Here is a 27,994-nt window from a genome sequence, read left to right as displayed (position 1 = left end):
TTTTTACCATCAAAATCGGGTGAAAAATAATTGGCGACATATGAAACTTTTATTCAATGGAAAATCAGCAAAAACGCCCAATCTTTCTTGGAAACGTGTTAGCAGCTTATTCCAATGAACTGGCGAATAAGTGCCTACAAGCCCAGCACGCTTTGGTGCAATTATTCGATGTTAAAACTGTAAGTAACCATTTTGAAAATTGTAGGTACCTTTACTGTTGAGAAAAAAATCTGATTTATAAGTTTTGTTTTTTCCTCGCAAGTGTGTTGAAAAACGTCGTATGAAACGCGTGTGCATTGGTCATTACCCACATCGGCTTTCTAATTGCGCGCTCGCTTACAGCTCGCGCGCACAATATCGCCTCGTGTGTAATGACCAACTTAGCACACTTGTATCATAATGTAGGTACTATTATTGTTGACTTTTATCTTTATGTATATGACATTCGCTATTTTTCTCTATTTACATGACGTTTGTATCAGAAGAAGCTTGAATTGAGGATATTGGTTTCTTTATTTTTAATAATGTTATATAATTTTTAAATGTTTAAAATGTAATTCATGTGTAAGTGTCTTCTTTCAGCACTGTATACTTGCATGTGGTTTTAAAACAAATTAAATTAAATGGAATGCAGGATAATGATATACAATTGAAAATAAAATCAGACATGTTTTCGTGATTTTTTTTCTATCGATCTAACATTAACATTAAGAGGCTGTCAATACCTAAAGCGCGCACACTGTCTATTTGCATCGGAGTAAATGAGACAGCACTGTCGCATGTTACTGGGCCTGGGCAAGGGAATAATAAGAAAAATATTTAAATAAAACAAGTGGATTATTAGTGTAATATTTTACTCAACAGAGGTTTAGATATAAATGTTTTTAAATTGTGATTTTAATTGCAGACCCATAAGTCAAAACAATAAAGACATAAAACCGTTTAGAGATCGCTTTTTAGCGATAAGACCGCCCGTTGTTACCTGGTTCTATTTTCCTTTAAAATTCATTTGTAGTTTTACATGTATGTAAAATGTATAAAAAAAGAAAAACTAATTAAAAAGAAGGAAAACTAATTATAAACCCGGATCTGGAGCCACCATTTAGGCACAAGCCAGGCACCTGCGTCCAAACTGGCACCACACGTACTGACTCGTCATTCCTGTGGATCATGTCGGGGAGGAAAGAGAGGGTGGTACGGGTTCTGGGCAAGCCCGTGTTGCCATAAAGTCGTCTGTCCCAGGCGCAGCAGCATCCGCGGAGAGGGCACTTCGCCCACCTGCCATGCAGGTGGGAAATAACACGGGGAGTGGCAGTTACCGGTTATAAGTCCGCACGAATAGGCGTCGCATGTGCGGGCGCCAGGGGCCACTCCCGACAGTAGGAGGATCCATCGTAGATCCACTGATCAGTTACCGCCTGCTACAAGTCGGGCAATCCCCGACCAATAAGGTACTGATCCGCCTCAGCGTTAATTTGTCCTGTCTGGGTGAACGGGACACAAGCTTCACAGCTGGGCATTGACGCTGTAACACCAACCACCTGCTCAGAATGTAAGAAACAAAACTCTTAAAAGCGACAAAAATTCTTCCTACATGCGCTATGCGACATGGAATGTCCGAACAATGAGGACGGGTTTTCCGAAAACCTGCGAAAACTTTGACTGCGCACAAGATCTGCGCAAAACATACAATATTGACGCGGAACTCAACAGGTTAAACGTAGATATTGCAGCTTTACAGGAGACCAGAATTGAGGATGAAGGCTCTTTGCGAGAAACTAACTACACTTTTTACTGGAAGGGCAAGAGTTCTACGGAAACACGGGAGCATGGGGTAGGTTTTGCGGTCCGTAATCATATTATTGATGCAATGGAGACGCCTGTAGGTGTATCTGAGCGCATCATGGTCTTGCGTCTTAATACGAAAAGTGGCTATGTGACTTTGATCTCCGCTTACGCACCGACGCTAAACTCCAAACCCGAGGCCAAAGACCAATTTTATGACCAGCTCGATGAAGTAGTTCGCGGGGTGCGTACAACCGATAGGCTTCATATTATGGGCGACTTTAACGCTAGGGTCGGCCAGGATAATACTGACTGGCCCGATTGCCTAGGTGTGCATGGTATCGGTAAGCTAAACGACAACGGACAACGATTGTTGGAGTTCTGCTCTAAATTTCAATTGTGCGTCACCAATACATTTTTCAAAGGAAAATTGATGCGAAAAGTCTCTTGGATGCACCCCCGCTCAAAACACTGGCATCAGTTAGACCTTGCTCTTACTAGAAGGAGGGATCTGCGGGAAACGCTCCATACACGGACGTTCCACAGCGCCGATTGCGACACTGACCATAGTCTTGTGTGCACCAAAGTTCGATTAGTCCCCAAGAGGATTCACTCTTCTAAGCCTCCTGGTCGAAAGAAGATTAAGAGCAATTCCTAGCTGAGCAACTTTTCAAATCTCGAATTTTTGAAGCTATGTTTCTGTCGCGCTGCGGTGGGCGGGAGCGGGAGCTATCTAAGTGTGAGTGCGCGCACACAGATGCGAGACGCGAGCGCCCGCTCATTGCGCGCCGTTCCGTTGACATTGCCGCTCGCCGGCCGGAATTCATCCTGCGCTGCCCGACATAAGTTGTTTTTGATGTTATCACATAATATTGTTTTTAATTATTATTTTTACGACCAGTTTGGCCTAGTGGGTAGTGACCCTGCCTACGAAGCTGATGGTCCCGGGTTCAAATCCTGGTAAGGGCATATATTCGTGTGATTAGCATGGATATTTGTTCCCGAGTCATGGGTGTTTTCTGTGTATTTAAGTATTTATAAATATTTATATATTTATTATATATATCGTTGTCTAAGTACCCTCAACACAAGCCTTATTGAGCTTACTGTGGTACTTTTCAATTTGAGTAATAATGTCCTATAATATTTATTTATATTGATTATTTATTTATTATTTTCTACTGTATCTATTAATTAATTCAGATAAAGACTACAAAAAAGAATGATGTCCTTGCTTCGGTCGTCTTACCTATCCGTGACAATAAGTTGGGTGTGATCATGGTGTGCTGTGAAATTTTGTAAGTAGGTATGGTTAACCTACAATCTAAATAGTAGTAGTAGTACGATGGGGCTAAACTTGTGCCGTCTTATTGAAGAACGTATCGCAATGACAATCTGGGTAAGGTATGTTGGGTTGGGATAATGCCGGACAATTTTGGGACCAATTGAGAGAACTCGCGATTTTTTTTCTAGATCGTGTCAGATTCTTGAAGTACGGACCAAATCGTTAAATAATAACCGTAGATTCAGCCTGAATTTTGGTAATCTTCAATATATAAAGGTTTTAGTTTTGTACACGTGTAAAGATGAAACATACTTTTTTTAGGGTAACGAGTGTTTTGCCATCAAGGGATAACATCGAATGGTGAATAATGGTGATGGTGATTGGTTTAAATGGAAAGAGAATAAGGTATCACAAAGAATAGGTCCGGTGTTTAGCCTTCGCCTACGTATATAAATTGCAGCCAACAATACAAATTTAAAAGTTGTCATCGAATGTCATAGTGTTGTGTTCCTGCCGGTGAGTAAGGTTGCCAGAGCTCAACGAGGGTGGGAGGGGGTTAGGGTCGGCAACGCGCATGTAACTCCTCTGGAGTTGCAGGCGTACATAGGCTACGGATACTGCTTACCATCAGGCAGGCCGTATGCTTGTTTGCCACCGACGTAGTATAAAAAAAAGAATGTTCTATTTTTCGTATTTTTGTATCCGATCTTAACCCTGATACAAAAATTTGGTAAAATTGTGGCTCTCAAACTTTGATACTTATATCATACGCCAATTTGATAAGTAAACAATGTGTTAACAATTGCGATTTTGACGGTAAAATATTGCAATTATATATATAGTTGATATACAATCTTTTTTTTGGATAAAATGTAAGGATCGTATGCAAAGAGTAAAGTAATAGAATAAAATATATAGGAAAAGAGAGCCCTCTTGAAGCATTTTAAGGAAACTAATTTCGAAGTGCTATCTCTATTTTGTATCCGAAACTAAGTATATATGTGTGCGTTAACATCTACATATGCATCCGTATGTGTAGGTACTTTCGTACTACATAATATTAGGTCTACTTCGGCGGTATACATGTTAGTTTTTTGTTTGATTTCTTGTAACTTTCATAGTTTTTCTGTTTACAAGATATTAAACAAAATACTAAATTGTAAGCCACCCAAGTATACCTAATGTTATGTAGAAAAGTTTTAAAAAGAATGGAATAAAAAAAACATACTTTATAGTAATGCAAGAATATGTTTATTGCTTTCAATTTGGTATACAAGATAGTAATAGACTAGGTGTTGTAAGTACTTCAGCTTCTGATTTTGTTTGGAATTGTTCTTTTTTTTACCTATGTTCATCTTTGTGTACAAAGCTGCATTAGCTTCGTCTTCTGTGACTTGTGTCTCAGTCTGAGCTAGAACTTTTTCATGTGCTCATAACTGACTTGCCTAGTTCTCAACTGGGCGTTTCTTCTTTGACCTTAATATCCAACTGGACGTGAATTCAAGATATTCCGGAGGTAAAGTAAGGACAGGTATAGATAATTCCTGGTAATTTCGTCGTCGATCGTTAGAGGAATAATAAGTTCATATCAATCATATCTGTTAAAATTTTTTTTGACAGTAAACAACAGTTGCTAGGTATCAACATTATGAATGAAGATAAGTCTTGCTCTTGACATACGACGTATATGCAACCTTCTTAATGTTGTATTCATGCCTTTAAATTTTGTCAATCTTATAGTGATATCTGGTGATGTAGTTTGCATAATCGGCAGCTTCAGCTTTACGCAAAAGTATGTTATCGGATCCCATTAATAGAAGTCGCCGCCATCTTTACTAATGTTAACTACATTTGTAAGTGTTGCCCCCCGGATCGTATGTTACTATTACTTAATTCCTTTTTGAAAGTTGAAAAAAAAAAAAATTTTTGAAACTTTTAGGTCCTGTATTTTTAATCATTTCCATATATGTAGTATTTCAATATTCATTTTATTGCGAAAAATTGCTTATTTGCTAGGTAGCAAAATAGGTATTTTACTAGATTTTGTTATAAAATTCAACATGTAGAATCATCCCTATACAATACAAATACTCTTTATTACACACCTCAATAAAAAAAACAATACAAAAGAAAACAGAAACATAAGCACAGGAAAACAACATGCAGTCTAATCGCTAAAACGCAATCTCCAGGCAACCTTTGGGCAGCGGAAATTAAAAAAATGACATTGTCAGTAAGTAGGTGTACATACACATACATACAAAATAGACTACCTAAATCTTTTCCTTTTGATTTACCGTCGCGTTGGTACTGGATAATAATAACGGTACGAAAGTGTGATCAAGAAAACAATAAATGTGATAATTAAGTAGGTAAATTGAAGAAAATTTAAAATTTGACATAAACTGCTGTTTTTTAAATGTGTAAAGATCGTATTGTTTCTTTCCGATCTTTACCTGGAAGGGTCAAAATCGGATATTGGTCTACAGCAATCCTCTGTCTGGTCTGGTCTGGTCTGTTTTTGATTAGATTGTTTTATAAAAAAACATCTAAAACAAAATTATACATTAACACAATTACAAAAACAAACACATTTTCATCACAATACACAAAATAAATTACAGGGCGAAGATCGGATACACGAAATTTACCTTGCTCTATGTGATTGCGCATAGCACAAGCCCGATATCCCTGAGTGGCGCTGGGACACTGGCAGTCGAGGCAATGAAATGGCGTCTTACACAATGTTGATAACATTAAAAAATAAAGCCAAATTAGGGAGAAATGAATTTGCTACGTTCTTCACCCACATCCGGTATTATCCCAACATACCTTAATCGTTGAACCGCCGCATTTCAAAATGGCCCTTATTTCGATATCGGCTAGCCGTAATGTAAATTTGCTATCTAGTGGTTTACTTGTGACGCACAAGTGTGAGCAATGCAAGACAATCAAATTGTTAATGGGTATTTATGATGTTTTAATCAAAATAAGCAGATTGGACCTATTATCCTACTTAGCTTTGTTTACAGGCCTTTAATAGTAAACATAACTAAACATAAGCACTACATGACCTGCAATGTAAAAAAATACAAAAAAACGGTTTGAAGTGACAGGCCATTACGGGTACATATTAGAATAGAATAGAATATAAATATTTATTACGAAACTATGGTACATAATAGTTGTTACATTAAAGAGTGTGAAAACACATGACACCCTTTTCTTAGAACTACGTGGTATTTTGGTTATATTACGGCGATCGACTGTTGGTTGTTGGTGTATTTTTTCTCATTTTAACCATTAACATGTTATGCCCATCACTATTCCTTCTGTGTACGTATATTTAGAAACTGTCTCCGCCTCTAATTCGTGCGATAAGGACAACTGCAGCTCGGACTAAAATTCACACGCAAAAAACTCAAAAATCGAGGTTTCGCTCTCGACTGTTTCCTCCTCCAAAACGCAATCAATCTTTATGAAATTTTGGAAACTGCAAGAGGAAGAAATAATCTATGCCGCTATGTTTTGATTTTTTGGATATTTTTTGTCATATTTGTATACTGTGCCTTTTTTTACAGCCAATTCAATTGAGCCGTTTTTGCGATTTTCGAGGCGCTGTATCTTTCTTAAAAATAAAATAATCCAAAAAAGCAAAACATAGCGGCACAGATATTGATGATATTGATCTTATTTGAAAAAATCACTGCTCTAGGTTGAAAATCCAGGGAGGAATCAGTCGAGAGCGTTTGTATGGGAAAATCGCTACTAGGAATTCCTCTTAATCTTTTTAAGACCCGGGACTTGGAGGCATTGGAATCGTTTGGAGCTACAGTCCGTGATGAAGTTTCGGCATGGGACGGTTCCGTATCAGCGCAACTCGAATGGGAAAAAATAAAGTCTCTTCTCACAGACACCGCAGGAAAAGTTTTTGGATACCAGAAGGCAAAGTCTCACGACTGGTTAATTGAAAACGAGGAGCACTTACTGCCCCTTATCGACTTGAAGCGGCAGGCTTTTCTAAGCTTCCGCCTTAATCCCTGCGATGCTACACGGGAAGAGCTCAGCAAGGCAAAAGCCTCACTCCAGTGTAGCTCTCGCTTCTATGCAAACGCATACTGGACAGAACTCTGTCAAGGGATCCAAGCATGCGCAGACGCAGGAAACATAGGCGGTGTTTACGAAGGCATTAAGCGAGCTCTTGGACCTATACAAAAAAAGACGGCCCCTCTAAAGGAAGCTGACGGCTCTGTTATAACAAACAGCAGTCGTCAAATGGCCAGATGGGTGGAACACTACACCGGGCTCTATTCGTGTCCAGTCGACATTCAGCCAGAAACTATGGGACTACTCCCGAACCTGGATACTTGGCACGAATTGGACTCTTCACCTACCGTAGAGGAACTCTACCTGGCCATCAAGCAGCTTAAAAACGGTAAGAGTCCGGGCAAAGACGAATTAAGTGTACACCGAAGTCGTCAAGCTTAAGTGCATCCTTCCCGTCCTTCATAACAACCTGACCAAATGTTGGGAAGAGGGTTGCGTGCCTCAAGATATGCGCGATGCTAATATCGTCACTCTTTACAAAGGCAAAGGCGACCGCGGTGATTGCAATAATTACCGTGGAATATCCCTCCTTAGCATCGTCGGCAAAGCTTTTGCTAGGGCCACCTTGGCAAAACTACAAAAGCTGGCTGACCGCGTATATCCAGAGGCGCAATGCGGCTTTCGGTCTCAACGGTCAACTGTCGATATGATATTTTCACTAAGACAGTTACAGGAAAAGTGTAGGGAGCAAAACAGTCCTCTCGTCGTAGCTTTTGTCGACTTAAACAAGGCTTTTGACACTGTGAGCAGAGCGGGGCTATACTCGGTTCTTGTCAGTATTGGTTGTCCTCCTAAGCTCCTGAAGATAGTACGATCATTCCACGAGGGTATGGAAGCCACAATCCTCCACAACGGAGAAACATCTGCCCCCTTTGACGTACGCCGAGGCGTTCGACAAGGTTGTGTATTGGCACCTACTCTCTTTGGAATTTTCTTTTCTGTACTCTTGAAGGTTGCTTTTGGAGACGATCTACAGGGCGTTCACCTGTACACAAGATCCGATGGTCAGATGTATAATCTTACGAGACTCAAGTCCAAACGTCATAGGGAGGACTTATTTGTAGACAGCCTTCTCTTTGCTGACGACGCTGCTCTCGTCGCTCACAGTCAGACTCAGCTGCAGACCATCTTGGACAAATTTGCAACAGCATGTGACCTCTTTTCCATGTCCATTAACGCCAGAAAAACCGTGATACTAGCGCAAGGATGTTCAGAACAGCCAACGATTATACTTAACGGCGCACCTCTCGAGGTGGTCAGCAAGTTTTGCTACCTTGGTTCGCTTGTGTCGAGCAATCTCTCGCTCGACGTGGAGATCGACTCCCGCATCGGCAAAGCGGCCACTACGTTCGGAAGACTCCGTGCAAGGGCTTGGGACAACAAACATCTTACGGTAAAAACGAAAATGCTTATTTACCAAGCGTGTGTCCTAAGCACTCTTCTGTATGGAGCGGAATCCTGGACAACTTACACAAAACAAGAACGCCGGCTGAACTCCTTTCATATGCGCTGTCTGCGGAGCATACTTGGCTTCACATGGAAGGATCGCGTGACAAATGAGTCTGTTCTAAGCGAGGCACAGCTCCATAGTATCACAGCCATACTAAAGAAGAGACGACTGAGGTGGCTTGGGCATGTGTATCGAATGGAACGGACTCGTTTGCCACGTCAAATCCTGCTAGGGGAGGTTGCAGACGCAAAAAGACTGGTCGGGCGGCCAATGCTGCGCTTCAAAGATTGCGTCAAGCGTGATATGGTTACTTTTAATATCACATGTAACCAATGGCAAAAACTGGCCGAAGACCGACCCGTATGGCGTCGTGCTATTCACGATGGTCAGGCCACACACGACGATGCCTGGTTTACCTTTTTAAGAGAGAAACGTATGAGGCGCCACGAGCAGGCCTCCAACCCTCGCCCACCTGGGCAAGCATACACCTGCCGCGTGTGTGGACGTGGGATCCTCTCTCGCATAGGGCTATACAGCCACGAACGCAAGTGTCGTTACCAGGATGCTGCTTAAAACATCTCACGCAGATGAAAAGGCCTATTATATATATATATATAATTGTTGGTGCAATAAAGAATATTTACTTACTTACTTAATTGTGATTTTAAGACCAATCTTTGCAATTATTTTCTATCGAGCCGATTTCGTTCAATCATGTATCGAGTACAACCACGGTCTTTGAAATATAATAAATATGAATATATATCTTTCTTACTTGACTAAAACAAATAGTCTTTCTTAAAAAACTGTAAAGTTTAAGTAACATCAATTTCAAGGACATTGGGTGTTGACAGCCTCTTAAGGTGTTTCTTAGAGTCTGATTGATGCCTTCGGAATTATAGTCTAATTTCCGTAGGATTTCTTAATTATTAATTGCTATTGCCTTTTATTAAAACATGTAGAAATTTCATATAAAATCTACTATTTTGCGGAAGCCTTCTCTTCAATATTTGATATTTGTGTATACATATTTTCCTTGCAATCGTAGAATCTCGAAAAGCAGAGTATATAACTCGGGCATAAATGCCACATGAATATCTTGGAACCGATAAATTGCCTCGGATGATATGGGTTACTTTATGCCCTTGTTTCGTTCTGAATTGGAAATCTATCTATTTCTGAAAAATACAATCATTAAAAGATTGTGGATTACAGCTAAGGGGAAGGTTTTCGCCTTATAATGACAATGGTTATATTGTTTGCATAGGTACAGTCAGCATCAAAACTAGCGGAAGAAACAACGCGCCAAAAGTATCTGATATTCCGGATAACTTTTCCAAATATAGATAAGTTGTTCAAATTTGCGCTCAAAAGTATATCTTTTACAGTGTTAGTTATTCTATATTAAAGACATCACTTTTTGGTAAGCTGTTACAGAATGGTAGATACTCATGAAACGTTATTTGATTCGCTACTTTTGATGCTGACTGTACATAGTTTCAATCTTATGTCTATTCTCCTCACCGTATGGAATACATACCTATGGATTTTTAGAATAGCGCCATCCACAATAAGTTTTAGCCGCTCTTATCCATTAGGTCGAGTAAAGCAAGAATAAATAAAGGTATTTATATAAATAAATATTTATGAGGTGTACAGAAGGTACGAATACAACCATGACCGTGATGAAAAGTATGTATAAATAGCGTAATATTTAAACCATAATGCCGTAATCTAATTAAATAGGCACACGCTCGTAAACGTTTGTTTACCGACTCTATCCGATTATGAATATGCCATGATATTGAATTGCTATCTTTAAGTTTCTAAATATGATGCCTTGATTTTATTTCTTTACTATCATCGAAAGCCTAAGATGATTTTTTGAAAAGAATAGAGTAGGTAACCTATATAATATTATGTTTTCGCATTTATCCGTTGCGTCAAGTCGATTTTTGTTACCGTTAGCGATTAAAATTTGGAATGTTATGTTGGAATTATGTTTCACGCTATTTCAAATAAACCCTGAGTAGATAGATAATAGGTACGCGTAGATATTAGATATTTATTGTGAATCAATGAGTTGTTAATGGTATTAGAAAAGTTGTAGTATACAGATTAAGTATATTTAAAACGAATATTACTTAGAAATTAACAAAATCAAACTCCCTTTGCAGCATCAATGTCAAAACCAAAGTTTCCTCAGTGGAATCCCAGGAGGCTTTGGACCTGTCTGGGTCGACGTCGTGTGGCAGCGGCAGCTTAAGGCAGTACTGCGAGGAGTTGACAGTCACGCTGCTGGTGTCTACCGCCAAATCTATGTTCTCCATTTTGTCACCAGGCATTTTGATCCGGACTATGAGGTTCTCACAACTAGCCGAGCCTGGCGATTTTGGACCGATCTGGAAGAATATTTACCTACGCTGTATGAGGAGTTCTTATAAATTATCCCTTATTCATAAAATTTTGTATGCCAGTGTTTATCCTAGTTACACACAACATACACAAACACAAATTAAGTAAGTCTGTACGAAAGAACCTCAATAAGGCTTGAGTTGTAGTTGCATTCTCAGCTATCTGCTTTGGAGTACAAGGCATCACGAAGTCAAGTAAACGTGTGGAGGCGATTAGCACATCATTTATACGTAATATAAACAATAGTATCTTATACAATCGTGATATAATAGAGAGCTTTTCAGTCGAATATCGTGTTTAGGCAACGAAGCTTGCTAAGTTGCCTGAATAAGGTAGTAAAGAACAAAAGACAGGTTTTATCGTAAGGTGTATTCGGGTTGTTAGGAAAAGATAAGTACTTCATATTTTTGGAAGTTTCGAAAATTGACCAACTAATATAACCGTTGTGTGACTTTCGGAATCACCCGAATATTTAAGTGATACGGAATTACCCATTAAGGTGGATTTTTACATACTCACATTTAAATATGTGAGAATTTGTGTGACATAGGAATAGGAAATTCTACAAGTGGTCCGAGAAAGTTTATTGCTCCCATATTATTTTTTATTATTATGACATTCATTTGTATCTGTCTAAAGTAACATGCCTCGTCAACGCTGTTTACTAGCGTTACTAGCTAGCGCGAACTTTGCCACGTGTATAATCAATTCACAGTATAATGATTCCTGTCAGTCATCATCACTTTTATTAGAGGTACCTTCAGAGTGGATTATTGTATCGTATATTGTATAGTACCTATACAGGGCATTGAGACTATTGAGAGAAGTTACGCGCCGCGGCGGCTTTACTGGCAATACTGTGTACGATAACTTGTGGCTAACGAATTTCCGATATGATATACAAGATATACAGGGTATTTAGTTCAGTACCCCTAGTGTAACTAAATTCGATTTCCAAACGTGACGTACGCGTTTGCGTTTAGTCTCATTTTGTATTGGATTTCGAAAGAGCGCGCCAAGCGGGACGTTTTGGAAACTCAAAATCCTATACAAAATGAGACTTAACGCAAACGCGTTCGTCACGTTATGATGTCGATCAAAGTTACACTAGGGGTACTGTACGTAATTACGTATCAAACGAAGCTGACTGAGGCGGCAATGTGTCTTTAGCAGTTAATGAATACAGTACCTGGGCGACCGAGCTTTGCTCGGTTATAACTATTTATTGTAATATGGTGGTGTATAGGTGATAATCTTAACTAATTTTTTTTACTAAATGAAACTTGTCTAAAAGAATAAAAATTAAAAAATTATATATAAACTTGAACATATAAAAAAAAACCAAAAGTTAGTCCCCGGGCGATATTCGAACCCGTAACATTCGTTTAGCAGTCCGCGTCTTAACCCGCTGGACCAAACGGACAGTAACCGGCAACACGAAATTAGCGACCATATTCTGCGTCGAAAGAAAAACGCATGAAAACTCGAAAACACGCGTTTTCCCAAACATAAGACTAATCTAGATAGATTGTATACCCCCACCAACACCCATATACCAAATTTCAGCGAAATCGTTAGAGCCGTTTCCGAGATCCCGGAAATATAAATATATATACAAGAATTGCTCGTTTAAAGGTATAAGATACCCCGTCATTTGGGTCCATCCATACCCGTACCTATCTAAATTAAAAACAGTTTTAAATCAAATCTGGCTACCTAATATGTAATGTATGTACAGTCAGCGTCAAATACTTTGTAGCAACCAAAGTAGCCAAATAGTTCGGTACACCATATATTTAGTATGGTGTACCGAACTATTTGGCCACTTTGACTACTGCAAAGTATTTGACGCTGACTGTACGTATCCTGTATTCTGGTATCCTGGCCATTATTTTTAACCTTTTGAATGCTTTACATCATAAACAAAAACGTCAATCATCTGTGAAAAGTTCAACTGTCTAGCTATCACGGTTCATGAAATACAGCCTGGTGACAGACGGACAAACGGACAGTGGAGTGTGGTGGAGTCTTAGCAATAGGGTCCCGTTTTACCCTCTGGGTACGGAACCCTAAAAAGCAAAACAGTCCAACATATATATTTATTTAAAAAAAAAATCTGTTTATTTCATTAAAAAACATGCATTATTACAAACTTAACTAATAAGGTGTGTAGAATTAATTATACAGTACTATTACATCTTTATTATAAATGTTGTTACAAGATAAGGATTAAATTATTCTCTCATTTTAAGCATGTGTATAATGTATCTAACTTGCCCACATGTTCGATCTTCTAATGAGCATACTAATTCATTTGGAAATCTATTCAATATACACGACACGGTACAATGCATTTCCATACTCTTCGACCGTATTCATTGTTTGTTTTTCCGACCTCAAACGTTAGAATGCTATCTAGGTTACGTAACCGTAAGGGTCGTGTTTTATTTATGTAAGTATTTTATGTTATTGTAATATTGGGTTGCAATGGATAAGTCTATTTTTTTTTAAATACAGTTAACACTCAGCAGTAATTGAATAGAGTTTCATAATTACTTTTATATTTATATTTAATTTTCATAGGTACAATAGTCTTAAGTATACGTAATTGGAGGTTATAGATATCATTTTGATAGAGTCTGGCTACTGAAATATTACACAATATTTTGGCGGGGAATTTAAAAAATCTTGGGCGTCACACTTTGTGTAGGTAGTAGGTATTATACGAGGGTTGCTACTTATATATCCGGAAACAAAAAAACAAACAAACGTACACGGCTGAAAATGGTTTTATTGTTTTTCAAAGTATTCCAAAGTATTGCAAAATATTCATCATCAACTTTTTGCGATAACTCAAAAACAGCTAAACTGGGCCCTTATTCGACATGCTAAAAGTGACGTTTCGTGTTGATTTCCATTTGATGTGAGAAATATTGTGACTTGTCGAATTGCTATTATCACCACCTGTCAGTGAACAATATCCACACTAGAGGCGGGGCATTGTACCGGAATAGTTTTTGGAACAGGTTATTTGTAATAGACTACTTTTAGCTTGAAGAGTATTTAAAAGTACGGACTTTGATTTCTGAAATAAAACAAATATGAAACTTTTATCACCTCGTACCTCCATTCTTACCGTTACTTTAGGTAAAATAAAATTTTGTTAACAGATGGTCGTCTGGGTGTCTGTTGTATCTAAAAATAATGTAATAATATATAACAAAAATATGACAATATATTCATAGCCTTCACTCAAAACGTCACCATATTTCCGACCCTTACCGAAATAATAAGTCGATATTTGTATAAATAATCCTTATTTGTAAGACGCCTAAGCACGGCAAATACGTAAACTGCCTAAATTGGGGGTCATACTCGTAAAACTGGTATTTTAGACGTACTTTTGGTACGAGTAACAGAGACGTACTTTTGGTACGCAGTCCCAGCTCTAGTCAGGATTCTAGTTGTCAAATATAAGCGTGTCGAATACGTATTAGTTAACTGTCAAATGAAATTAGATCAACGGTAGACTTTTTTGTCGATGGGTATGGCTGCCATGTTTGGATTTATGACATTTAAAAGGGGATCCTAAGGCAGAGAGTAGTTTTTTCTGTACGATTTTGATTCTTCTACTGGACGCAAGATGGAGTTAGCTGCCAAATTCCGATCAGGCTGACGCAACTAGGAAGAAAAAAGTTTTGTATGGAATTTGTTTCGCAAATCATTGCCAACGAAGAAAAAGAAAACGTCAGTGCTATTTATTCTGTCAATTTTACATCAAGTCTACTGTCAGCCTAATTGCTTTGTTTGTTTTGAAGGCTTCAATGTTTTGTTCGGGTATTTCGTGTAATTTCTTTATTATTTAGTGAAAAAATCGAAAATAGTCAACCGTGATCAGAGTAAAGAGCGAGTTTGTTACAATGCCAGCGAGAAAACGGTTTAGTAAGTGTGAAATATGTGGCAAGCGAGCCACTCGAGAAAATCACGAAAAAAGGGATTTTATGGCGAAATTTCCCTTGGATGAAGACTGGTAAGTATTGCTTTAGATACTTCTGACCTTATGTTGGGTCAGCAGAGCTATGTGAACAAGGGATGTACTATAACTATCGATAACTGTAGTTTTATTTGTATATCAGTGTAAATAATTAAATTAAATATGTGAAATTTCCTTAGAACTAGCATGCAATATGACCATAATTAATTCGTCGAAGATTAATAATGCATAAATTATCTATTACTTATGCATTAATGGTCATTAGTTAACATATTTTTTTTATCTAGTGATTATTTAATATATTAACCTAAAATGTAAGAAAATTAATCTCTGTTTTTATGATAAATAAAGAAATATTATAGGACATTATTACATAAACTGACTTAGTACTAAAGTATGAATGGCATGTGTTGTGGGTACTTAGACAACAATATATGTATATATATATATATACCCACAACACATGCCATTCATACTTTAGTACTAAGTCAGTTTGTGTAATAATGTATATATATATATATATATATATATATATATATATATATATATATATATATATATGTACATAGACCTAATTTATAAGTATTTATAAATACATAGGAAATACCCATGTCTCAGGAACAAATATTCATGCTCATCACACTAATAAATGCCCGTTCCAGGATTTGAACCTGGGACCATTGGCTTCATAGGCAGGGTCGCTGCCAACAAGGCCAGACCCGTTCTCATGATTAACAGACATATAAATACATAAAAAGTTAAAGCATTGATAAAGGGTTGTTGATAACTGGATGCCGAAAAACATGATTTATAGATGCATATTAGCGCGAAATAATCAGTTGATCATCTCATTAGCAAACACATGGAATATAAACTGTAGATAAAGTCATGTTTTCCAAGGCTGTATGTTTTCAGATGCAGGCAGTGGGCCAAATTTGTTGGGAACGAAGACCTGATACATCTTCCCATAGAAAAGTTACATTTATTCAAACATGTATGTGCACATCATTATGAAAATCAAGCATTTAATAAAATAAAAAAACACGACTTAAAAACTGTATTAAAATAATTCGGGTCCACATTAAGCCCGACCAGATAGTAGTCCAATTAAGAACTATCCACTATATAACATACAACTTAAATGTGGACTCGATGCTAACCTGATTTCGAGTACAGAATTTGTAGACAGGAGCCTATGTTTTAACCCTCCCCATTTTATCGATATCGATAAGAATCGTAAGCGTGTAGCGTACTACACTATTTAAATCGCTTATGTTGGTCCTATGGTTCTTTGACAGTTCTTTGTCGTACATTTTGGTAATGATTTGCGAAACAAACTGATTCCACTCGCTAGTATGGAAGTCCCGTCTCTTAAAACGTAGTGATTATATGCTCTTTGACAATGACATGCAGTTGCGTCGATGTAGATCTATCATAAAAACGTACATGTGACGCATGTGACAATTGTCCTGGATGAAAAAATATCTTGACAATTAACATATTAATAAAGCAATACAATACCACAAAATGTCAACAAGAAAACAGATTTATTATAAAAATACAAATTATATACAAAGCTTCATGTTAAAACCAATGGTCGTGGGTTCTAACCCCGGCTCTTAACAATGTGCATCTTGTAACATGTACCGATTGCTTTTCAGTAAAGTAAAATATATTATCATGAGGAAGATGGAGTATCCCCAATAAGGTATATTTTCCCCTCTGGGTTAGAAGGTCAGATAGTAGTGAGACTGGGAGATATAGTGAAGAATGCGGAAAAACAAGCATTTATTGTGTTGTTAGGCTAGTTTTTTTTTTTTCAAAATTTGAAAACGAACGCAACAGCATGCTCAAAGCCCCCTGTGAGTCAGAATCTGTTAAATTTAGGCTTAAGACGAAACAGGAGCTGAGCCCGTACACAAATTTGAGATTTTTAGGTAAAAGGTAAAAAATATCGCCGTCGCGCTGACGAGTGTGGCACCCCGTACCTAGCTAGAGACTATCCCTTGTGTGTGTACCAACAAACCAAATTTTAGACAAATATGATACGTCTTCTTCTTCTTTGTCGTTGTACTCTTTGCAGAGCGTCGTGGTCAACTGCTGATATCAGGCGCAGATGTTGCTTGCCGTACGATTTCTCGCCATTTTTCGCGGTTGGGGGCCATTCTGGCAAATGCGTTCAGGGGACCCTTCATGGCAGATTTGATTTGGTCAGTCCATCGCATAGGTGGCCTTTTGCGCGGTCTTTTTCCGTTTGCTCTACCCTGCACCACTAGACGCTCTATGGAGTCGTTGTTCCTCCTCGAGACGTGACCGAAAAAACTGAGTATGCGGGTCTTTACGAGAGTCGGAAGGCGCTGCTTGATACGGAGTTCTTTAAGGATGGAGACATTAGTCCGAAACTCGGTCCAGGATATCCCCAGCATTTTCCTCCAGCACCATATTTCTAGGGCGTCTATCGTCTTCTCCTCTGTCTTTCGGATAGTCCAGGTCTCCGCAGCGTAAATATAGGAAAAACGAGGGCCCGTACAAGCCGAACCTTCGTGGTGTTTGTGACGTTTCGGTGATACGTAGCCTATACGTAAAAACTAGCCAAGACAAATCCTTTATAATTTCAGGATTTTCTACACAGCACAGAACATGGCACCCATATAGATCTCAATTCCGTTGTCGGCGAGTCAACAACGACACATATTCTTAATATTGAACTTAATTGGCTCTCATTTCACATTTATGTTTTAAATTAATTATAGGCATAGACATACCATATCCTATTGTAAGTACAAAGTTTCAGAGCAATCTAGCTAGCCGATTTAAAATGAGAGCGAAACTACATTTGTATGGAGAACCGAATTTGCTGCGCACAATGTAGCATAATCGGATTAGGACCAACCTCGAAATCTCTGTAACAGTCATGAAATTTATTATGTATATAAATTAAAGGCCCCTTTTTCATGCCCAAACCATTTAACATTTGGGGACCTTGAGGAATCCGAGCCATCTTGGGAAATGTGTACCATCAACGCAACAGTCAACATTAAAACTTATTAAATTCTACACAAAAAAGTCCTCGATATCTTTGCGGAACAATACATCTTGTTATAGAAAATACTTGCTGAATCTAAGTTTAACGCTTATACACTTCCAGGGGACATTCTCTTAAAAGGAAACTCGGAGGAATATGAATTATATTTTTAACTATACATTTGTACGTGGTCTACCCCAATATTAACATTTTACTCTACTGCGACTAAACCAGAAAGAAGTGTTATGGGTGTAAGTACTGATGTTTCAGTACACCCAGTAGCTAGGTATTAGGATACTGGACGGATTTTTTTAAATGACGTATCGTTAGATTCCTCTTGCCATTCACAATCTACTTTTACTTGTTCTATTAAAGAAAATTCAATACAGCCGCCTTGAGAGGACTCCGAATATTAAATCATATTTTTTCTTCTAGCGCCTAAACTATTGAGCGGAGTACAGTAAAACAGACATCAGTAGATCCACAGTTAGTATACAAGTGCTATGCAATACAAAGTTATTAAAATTAACGGAAGAAAAAAGTTTAGGGCTAAATAATACGTCATTTAAAAAATCCGTCCAGTACCCTAAGCTACAGGCTGTCCTGAATCCTCAGTACTTATACCCATAACCCTACTTTCTGGTTAAGTTGCAGTCAAGTAAAATATTGATATTGGGGTAGATTATGTACAAATGTATAGTTAAAAGTGGAATTTTTATTCTTCCAAGTTTCCTATTAAGAGAATATCCCATGAAAGGGTATAAGGGCTAAATCTGGGTTTAGCAAGTATTTATTAAAGCAAGATCATTTTTTTTCACAAAGATGTCTAAAACTATTTTATGTAGAATTTTATAAGCTTGAATGTTGCCTTACACGACTATTGAATAAAGAACGTAGATTTAGAGTAAAACGCGAATTTCTCCTGGTGGTCCACATTTTCCAAGATGGCTGCGGTTCCTCGAGGTCCCCAAATGTCAAAGGGCATGAAAAAGGGGCCTTTAACGTATATACATACCAAATTTCATGACTGTTCAGACATTTCGAGTTTGGTCCTAATCCGACTGTGCTAATGCCACTATGTACGTAAACTGTAACTGTACTGCGGACTCAACCTTCACGTTATAATTTTAAATATTAACGTTGACATAGTAACGAAAATAATAAACACGTCAATTGAAGTAAACAATATTATTATATGCAAGAAAATTTTGCAAAATAGGTACATTAATGAATTAATGATTAATATGTAAAACACCATTAATTATTGAATTAAAATTATGATTTTGTGTTAAAAAATATGAGACCAATGATACAGCCCGATTACACGGGCTACATATTAAAAATGATTATCATGGAAACAGTAAATATACACAGGTGAACAAAGTTATAGTAAAATAGGTGCATAATTTCAGAGCTTGCCTGGCCCACCTGTACCACCTACCATGTCCACGGCCGTCTCCTACTATTATTTTTTTCTAATACCTATGGCCTTACTAGCGAACAGTATTCCATGTTCTTGATCCAGAATTTAAACCCTTAACTACATATTTGTCGCACTTGGGGTTGAATTTGAAACTCTAGGGCACTAGCGTGGCTCTATGAGAGCGCCTTATATAGGCTTCTGGTGACCAGAGGATCAGCATTGTTAACCAGCACGGAAATGCACCCAGCCTTCTGAGCACCCTACCGAGCGACCAGAATATAGGGCAAATATTTTATGTATACGTTTTTGACTTAAGTGTTTTTATCATGTTTTATATTTAAACTTACAGATGTCGAACTACCAGCAAAGTTTTTGAAGAGGTGTAGTTTTTATATTTCCTGGTACCAAACTGATACAGGAAATTGAAATATCAGTAAATAATCTACACCGAAGACAATGAAATATAGTCACATGACACTTTAATGGTTTATTTTATTAAAGAAATCGGTAAAAAATGTGTTAACTGAAAAAGATAAATTTTATTTTATTTGTAGTTGAATAACAAAATATGTATTTAATCTCCTTTTAACATAGGAATTCTCTTTGTGTAGGTACATATAAATAATAGGTACTTAGGTCTTGGTAAGTAATATAGACAGTACAGTAGGTCTTATCTTAATAATTTGAGATCTCATACATGCGTTCCGATATATCTGATGGCGACTGTACATACAATGGGGTCGCGTATGAGAGTACAAAGAGCATTAAAATAGTTGTTGATAGACCAAGTGAGCGAGCTACTATGGTACCTATCTTTATATCAATTTTATGCATTATGTAATAGCGCAATACAGAAAAAAAAATTGACAAATGTAGTATTATTTTTATAGTAATAAAAAACATGAACCATCTCGTAATTTAAAAAAAAACGGACTTTATCTCTAAATCATATGCCTTATATTTACAGATGTGTTAGGTTACAACTTGGTTCGTGAACGTGGTTTAGAAGCAACTTGAGACTGGGTGCGGAGTAAACTGCATCAATTTTTTTTACAATTTTGAGCGTTTATAGGAGAATATGTGGAGCGAGCATTATTCGCCGTGTAGGTGTGGGTTCAACTGAAAGATCGCATGTCAATAGTTCTTTATTGTCGTTAAAATTCAATTAATAATCGCCTTTATCGACCATCAACTGTGTGGTCACTTTTTAATTGATTGACGTTGTCAGGTACAGTTTCACTACTCGCCGCCGCATTGTTCATAGCGCATTACTTATCCTATCGAATACAAGATGTCGCTGATTCCTGTAAACTTATGATTAAAAAAAAAAGACGCTTTACTCTATGCCATATATTGTAGGAAAGGAAGGGTATTCCCTGTCGTACGTCAAAAAATCCAAGATGGTGCCCAAGCCCATGGACAAAAAAGTCTAGCAATAAAATCAACACTTGTCAAAATTTGACATTAGCAATCCACAGTCAGGTGACAATCAAATCAAACCGAACCACTTCGAGTTCAGAGCCATTTCAAACTATATAGTAGTAATAAACAAAGTTGATTTTTGTTTGATTATTTTTTCTATGAATGAGTTTTGATTGTTCCAAATGATAATATCCACAGTTGATAGAATCAACACTTGATACAATCAACATGCGATAGAATCAAGTGTTGATTTGATGTGGACGCGAAATTTGACAGTTGTGCATCTCGAATAAGGCCCCTGATCATATCCGCTATAGTTTTCATTTAATGTCTTTCTTAAGCTCTACTTCCAAGATTTTTTTCATATTTTTGGACCTATGGTTCAAAAGTTAGTAGGGAGGGGGGGACACATCTTTTTTTTTCTTTCGGAGCGATTATCTCCGAATATATTCACTTTATCAAAAAATGTTTCCTGAAAACCCCTATTAGTTTTGAAAGACCTTTCCAACGATACCCCGATACAGTCTAGGGTGGAAGCGAAAAAAAATGTTCACCCCCACTTTACGTTTAGGGGAGGTACCCTAAAAAAAAATTTTTTAGATTTTATTGTACGACTTTGTATTGATTTATATATCCATGCCAAATTTCAGCTTTCTAGCACTAACGACCACGGAGCAAAGCCTCGGACAGACAGAGACAGACAGACAGACAGACGGACATGGCGAAACTATAAGGGTTCCTAGTTGACTACGGAACCCTAAAAAGGACTTTATGTTTTAGTATAAGTACCTACATAGCTTTAATAATATAGATCTAAGTTTATTACATACTCGGAGGATATGTGGACCCCAGTTAAAGTTATGGTCTATAATTAGCCCGAGGTACATTATGTTCTTTAACAATATCGAGTTGTTTCCATTTACAAGTTGTGCTAGGCATGTGTAGGCACTTGCGCTCGTGGGCCACGATATTTGGTGTGAAGTTGATGTTTTTATACGGTGAGTGAATGTGCATCAGTTTAGTTTTAGCGTACTTAGTTTAGTGACAGACTTAAATCGTGGGTCCATTTTCACAGTACCTATATAAAAGTCATGCTGCATCATGCTCTGGGCAGTTTCCAGGTTCTAATAATCTGCGTTGAAAAATCATTGCTCTAGCTTTCTAAAACCACGGAGGAAACAGTCGAGTACGTTTGTATGGAGAAATTACCACTCCTGTTGCCTCTTAATGGACAAATGTAGGTCCCGTAGAGCTGTCACCTGCATCCTCGGGAGCTATACGCGTTTACTTTAGTACCTACCTATTAACCCTACGACCCGATACCTTAAGGAGTTGGTGTTTATCAAGGTTTCATTTAAGTTGTACCTGGCAAGGGGATATCCGCACACTGACAGTTTACCAATTAATACCTACTTTATAGTGTTGGAATATGCTCTAACCGTGTCCGCAGAGTTCCGACCCACCTACTTCACTGCTTCCGCCTCCTGTCTTAAAAGTTAGTCCAGATCCGGCGAATTTAACATTTCCGTTTAAAAATAAGCATACTGCATACCTGAAGAAACACGTCCTCCGCGCTGACAGCTTGTCGATAATTCATAGTGTACTCCGGCGCCTTGCGACCGTCCAGGCCTGCACCCACGTGGCTCAGCTCTTCCGCTTCCTTAGCTTCTTGTTCCTCAAACTCCTCTATGGTCTTAGGGGTGCTTTTTACATATTCGTTATTAGGCAGTTTTCCTCGTGTTGAAGTAATTTCGCAACCTATTTACAAATAAAACATTCCTCAGGTTTATATATTTAGGTAGCCTACTTATAGTTTATAGTTAGCTACAACCTCCAAAAATGAAAATTTTAATAAATCTTGATCAAGTGTAATATTACCTGTATTTGAAACAAAGAATGGAAATGCTTGACCGCTACGATTATTTTATTTAAGGAACGCGCAATTTTACAGGTACTAAACAAAGTCAAAGGGTTTTTTTATGATAGAGAAGGCAAACGAGCAGACGGATCACCTGATGGTAAGCGATTACCGCCGCCCATCGACACCTGCAACACCAGAGGGGTTGTAAGTGCGTTGCCGCCTTTAAGATGGGGTACACTCTTTTTCTTGAAGGTTTGAAGGTCATATCGGTCCGGAAATACCGCAGGCGACAGTTCATTCCACAGTTTAGCTGTGCGGTTTCTACATATATATATGGTTTTATCCGCAATGTGCATGAGGTAGGTATACATTTTAGGAGTTTGTATACAAATGGTAAAAGTTTAAACTAATAATTGACCACTGAGGGGGTGATTGTAGTATAAACCTTACCTAATAAGTAAGTACCTAATATCTTATCATGTACCTACCTAAGTAGAAATCAGAAGACAGCGCAACTAGAAGCCATTAAGCTTAAGTCAATGATATTACCTATAACTCTAGATAAGTAGGATATAGGCGTTCCAAAAGTGAAGCACGTACCTTGTACAAATTGCCATTAGTCACGCCTAGGCAAAGCGAGAAACGTGCACGTGCCAACGAGCTCCCGCACACCGAAAGAGAAAGAAAACAAGCTATGTTTAACAATGAATGATAAGCGAAAATAAATCAACAAAAACATACAGGATAGTATTTTTTTGTGCTCCTGATGAGTATAACCTATAATTGTAAAATATCATTGGCTTAAGTATGTAAATTTCACTTCAGCAGCAAATTCCTACAATAAGTCATTTACCAGAAGAAACCAAGTCCTCGCCCTGTATTACGTCGGGTTCTGGAACTCGCAACAAGTCCACTAACTTCTCCATATTTCCCGGTGTGAACTCCATTTTGGCACGTTTCTCGCGATTCTCTAATATCTCTCTACCTTTAAAATAATCCCGGAACCGTGTCACATGGATATCATTGGTAAATTGTAAATATTGACTAAATTTAAAGTTGCTTGGAAACGGTTACCAAAGAGACTGTTTTTTTTGTCTTGTATTTGCAGTGTTAGAAAAAAAAACTAGCGACTTCCTTATAACCAAACTTATAACTCAGGAGAATCTTGCAAAGAGTAAAGTAAGTATATTACACAAAGAGTAAAGTTTATAAATATTGGACTCTTGCCTCACATTCTGCGTAACATATATTCTTTGATCCTAGGCCACGTTAAGGGGCCTGTATGCGGGGTTTACATGAACTTTACTCTTTGGTCTGGACTCTGGAGACGTATTCTTATTGTAATAACAGGTTATGAATTTGATCTGGATTTGTTAAGGGGATGAGGATATTATCTGACAGTGTCAAAAGTGATATTTCTTCAACCAGAAACGTATGCATATTATCATAAATGGCAAATGTCTATGAATGATAAAATAAAATAATTATGATCTTTAAAATAACACTTCCAGTCTGTGCTGTCAAACATGTGTGTTAGTTATGGGAGTAATGGGAGCGTGCACGACTGTCACGCAACCTAGTGTCCGCAATTCTAGGGGAAAACATCAATTCACTACATCTCATAAAACTACTCCAAAACTAAAAACTACTGAACGGATTTTCATACGACTTTCATCTATCAATAGAGTGATTCTTGAGGAAGGCTTAAGTATATAACTTGTTAAGGTTTTGTGTAAATTGTTTGAAATATAACGATGTTGTCGGAAAAAATCACGCTGGCTAGGAGCTTTAATCGAAAACGCTACCTAATCCGTTTGAGCTATAACAACACAATGTATCGTGGGGTTGTTTCTCATTCATAGGTCTACAAAAAACTCCGCGATGTGAAATGTCTATCTTTTAAGGATAACTTACTATATCCATTCTTAACTTCTAGAAAAAGATCACGTAATATGTGGCATTTGCAAAGCTATTTACATGGATACATCATTAACAATTATCAAAATAAATACGTTAGTTATATTAAGCATTTCATACAGATTACAATGGTCCCTTACACCATACAATTTAAATGAATATTTCAGGAGTAATCGTAAATCAAAGTTTCATTTCGAGCCATATAATTGTACGAAATGTTAAAGACGCTATCCGCAGTTAGTTCAAATTTTTACCACCTTATGCGCTGGGATCGCTTTACTTACCCCCACCACGCACTTCGCACGGTCCCAGGCGCACGCCGGAGCAGTCCGCTCAGTACAAAGTGCCATTTTCGCCGCACGCACACACGTGACATTTACGCACACAGACGTTACATTTACAGGCGTTCTCGGGCACTCTCGGGCAGAGCTTAGTCGGGCTGTGCGCGCGTTGCTCACTTGCCGTCCCCGCCGCTACGTAGGTACCTACTGTCATGTACGTCAAAATGCAGTCTCTTAGGAATGTAAACATGATAAGATGTATGTATAAACGAATCGATGTATGTATGTCTGTAAACTTATATTACCTACTCCTTTTTAAAATTCGAAATTAATACAGAAGCAACCCTAGTGAGTCGGGTAAGTTTAGGTATGTATTTTCAAGAACGGACCTTCTGTTTATTTTTTATTTTACAGTACATATGGTGCTACTTTACTGCACTAGTGCGAAAATTAGCATATTACGTTACTGTGTCGAACATTTAAAGGGCCATATGTACTGTAAAACGTTGTACGATACACGTGCGAATAGGTAATTCGCAACTCGTGTCGATTTAAAACACTCCCTTCGGTCGTGTTTTAATTTATCGCCACTCGTTTCGAATTTACTATTTTTCGCACTTGTATCGTAATGTACTATTGTGCCACGGTGCAAAGCTTTAAGGGGATGATAGCTTAGGTATTATTCCTCCTCCTCAAGGTTTGAGATTAGGTGCTGAAAATGTAATGATGGATCTACAAATTGTATCATACAATTGAAAAAAAAAAATAGCCACAACCGAATACAGAACCTTCTCCTTCTATGAAATTGAAGTCGGTTAATAATAGATTAAGCATGATACAATTAGTGTAGGTAGTTTTTACGAAATTATAACAAATACTACCAATAATTATATAAAACAACACCTGAGTACCTATAAACGTAAATAAAACAAATCAATTTAATAAGGACCTTTATTGAATTAGTTTTGTTACATAATCAGAAACTGCTAAATTATTAATGTATGAGTTTATTATACTAAAATGTTATGTTCAAGGGAAGCCATCATCATCTTCTTCGGCCATTTCTTTGGCCAGCTCCAAGTCCTGCTGCTCACGTTCACGCCTCTCCTCGGCACTCTCCAATTCCTTCCCATAGGACTTTGGAGGATACCTCATAGCCTTGACACTCTGGTTATGTAAGTCCAGACAGAATGATATACGCTGGTGGAATGCCAACTGGGGCTCTCTAGTGCAGTAAAGATCCGAGCTCTCCTTATTGCTCATGTATCCCTTTTCAGGATCCAGGGTAGCCTCTATAACTCCATCTCTGATAGCTTTCGCCACAATGAACTCAGCATCTTCTGCTGAATCCAAGCCCAATTTCCTTGCAATGTCTTTAGGAGAAATTCTTGAATATGACAAACCAATTGAACGGATGGCAGTCTTGATGACATTCTGTCTGAGACGAAGAATTAGAGTGAATGTATGATCAGTGCGGAATTGGGGCCCAAAATTTTCCAGTACTTCTCCAAATCTTTGCAAGTTACCAAGCCTTACAGCCTGCGTAAGTTGGAAGTATGGGGCCAAGGAGCGTCTAAGAGCTGCATGCCGGAAGATGGCTCTCTCAGGGATATCACCCAGCAACAGTTCTACCACTATAGCCAGCTTCTGAACAGTTTGACGAAAACCAACAGCTGCTGTTTGCGGAGCCTTCCTTAGTGCCTGAACAAGGTGCTTGTGAGCATCACTGTATTCAAGGCGCGCTGCTTTAATTCTGCCCAGATAAAACAAAAATCGGGCCCACTCATTGTTACTCGCATTTTCTGGGTACACTGATTTACTGACCAATTTGTCAGCCTGGTCATACAGAGAATAATGTAAATAATTACGTAGCAAACAATTGATCAGAACAGCTTGGCCTTCATAGTCGCTACGAAGAGTTGACGTACGCAGGCGCGCATGCAGCAGTCCTCTGATCAAATCCAACTTATTAGTGAGTTCAAACACCCTGGAGTGATAAAAGTAGCACTTGGCAGCTATTAAATCCAGTGTCCTCCTGTTCTGAGCTGTGATTTTGGTCATCAGCTGCTGCGAGCACTCAGTAGCTTCTTCAAGTTTGTTGGTGTCTAACAAACGCAGCAGAACTAACAAATGAATGTAAACATCCACCTCCGGCACTGGAGTTTTCGGAGCGCTTCTTGATCGCGGAGTTTCAATTTCAACAGCACCAGGCTGTGGGGCTTCAACGAAAACAAACAGAGCTTCTTTGTCTGAATTTGAGGGATAGAGTTGGTTAATAATAGCACGTAGAACGTTACCGTTTAATTTCCTCCGTGTATTTGGAAGGGATCTAAGGACTCGCATGGCAAACCTTGGTTCCTTGGAAGTAACTGCTTTATCTATTTGTCTGGCATGTTCACGTAAATCTTGGACGGTGACAACATCGGCGTCCTTTTTCAACTCTCCAGTTTCTGCATCACTTGCCGCTGCGGGACTCTCCACATTCTTCATTTCTACATCTTCAGCAGGAGCCATTTTAATATTCTAGCACTTTAAGACGACTGATTATATGATGTATATTAAAACAAGTCTGACGAGACAATTTTAGTTTCTACTAAATGAAACCAAAATCATACCACAAATGTCAAAATTTTGCCGAGTAACCAATTACAACGCTAGCAACACACCATAATATATTAAGAAGTGCTACTAACTGAAAAAATTTAGAGATTTTTTTTATATGTTATACGTAATACGGAAACGTTATTAAATTGTAAGTATTGTATTAATGTGTTGTAAATAAATAAATACATAATGATATTAAATAAATGATATAAATTTAAACGGTACGCTTGAAACTACATAAAATGAATTTGAATTTTTAATATATTTTAACAACAATATACTGCTTTTAACTAATCATTGTTATTTTGCAAGCGTTCAAGTATAGCTAAAACATACAATATAAGTAGGAACTGTGAAACATAGTTCTATTTCTTTCTTGCAAGTTTGTGTTAATCAAGCACGAGTGAAATAGCTGACAGCTAGTG

At 37.9% G+C, this 27,994-nt stretch overlaps 3 protein-coding genes across 3 annotated transcripts; 1 reads left to right on the top strand and 2 right to left on the bottom strand.

Annotated features, from left to right (window-relative positions):
- Nucleotides 1-1,624: 1,624 nt before the first annotated feature.
- Nucleotides 1,625-8,737, top strand: LOC133518227 (uncharacterized). The gene is made up of 4 exons (XM_061851859.1): nt 1,625-2,129; nt 6,984-7,505; nt 7,606-8,570; nt 8,612-8,737. Exons 1-4 carry the CDS (start codon nt 1,625-1,627, stop codon nt 8,735-8,737), a joined length of 2,118 nt encoding a protein of 705 aa, XP_061707843.1.
- Nucleotides 8,738-10,672: 1,935 nt separating this feature from the next.
- LOC133517796 (dynein axonemal assembly factor 6) lies at nt 10,673-25,363 on the bottom strand. The gene is made up of 3 exons (XM_061851218.1): nt 23,621-25,363; nt 22,459-22,664; nt 10,673-11,029 (listed from the first exon to the last, which is right to left on the bottom strand). Exons 1-3 carry the CDS (start codon nt 23,712-23,714, stop codon nt 10,772-10,774), a joined length of 558 nt encoding a protein of 185 aa, XP_061707202.1. The 5' UTR covers nt 23,715-25,363; the 3' UTR covers nt 10,673-10,771.
- Nucleotides 25,364-25,902: 539 nt separating this feature from the next.
- LOC133517795 (probable 26S proteasome non-ATPase regulatory subunit 3) lies at nt 25,903-27,624 on the bottom strand. The gene has a single exon (XM_061851217.1). The coding sequence runs from the start codon at nt 27,477-27,479 to the stop codon at nt 25,995-25,997; it is 1,485 nt and encodes a 494-aa protein (XP_061707201.1). The 5' UTR covers nt 27,480-27,624; the 3' UTR covers nt 25,903-25,994.
- Nucleotides 27,625-27,994: the final 370 nt, after the last annotated feature.

The sequence above is a fragment of the Cydia pomonella genome, chromosome 5, assembly GCF_033807575.1.
Source record: "Cydia pomonella isolate Wapato2018A chromosome 5, ilCydPomo1, whole genome shotgun sequence".
Taxonomy (NCBI): domain Eukaryota; kingdom Metazoa; phylum Arthropoda; class Insecta; order Lepidoptera; family Tortricidae; genus Cydia; species Cydia pomonella.
Note: the sequence above shows the minus strand (reverse complement) of the source record. Positions and strands in the feature narration are given on the sequence as shown.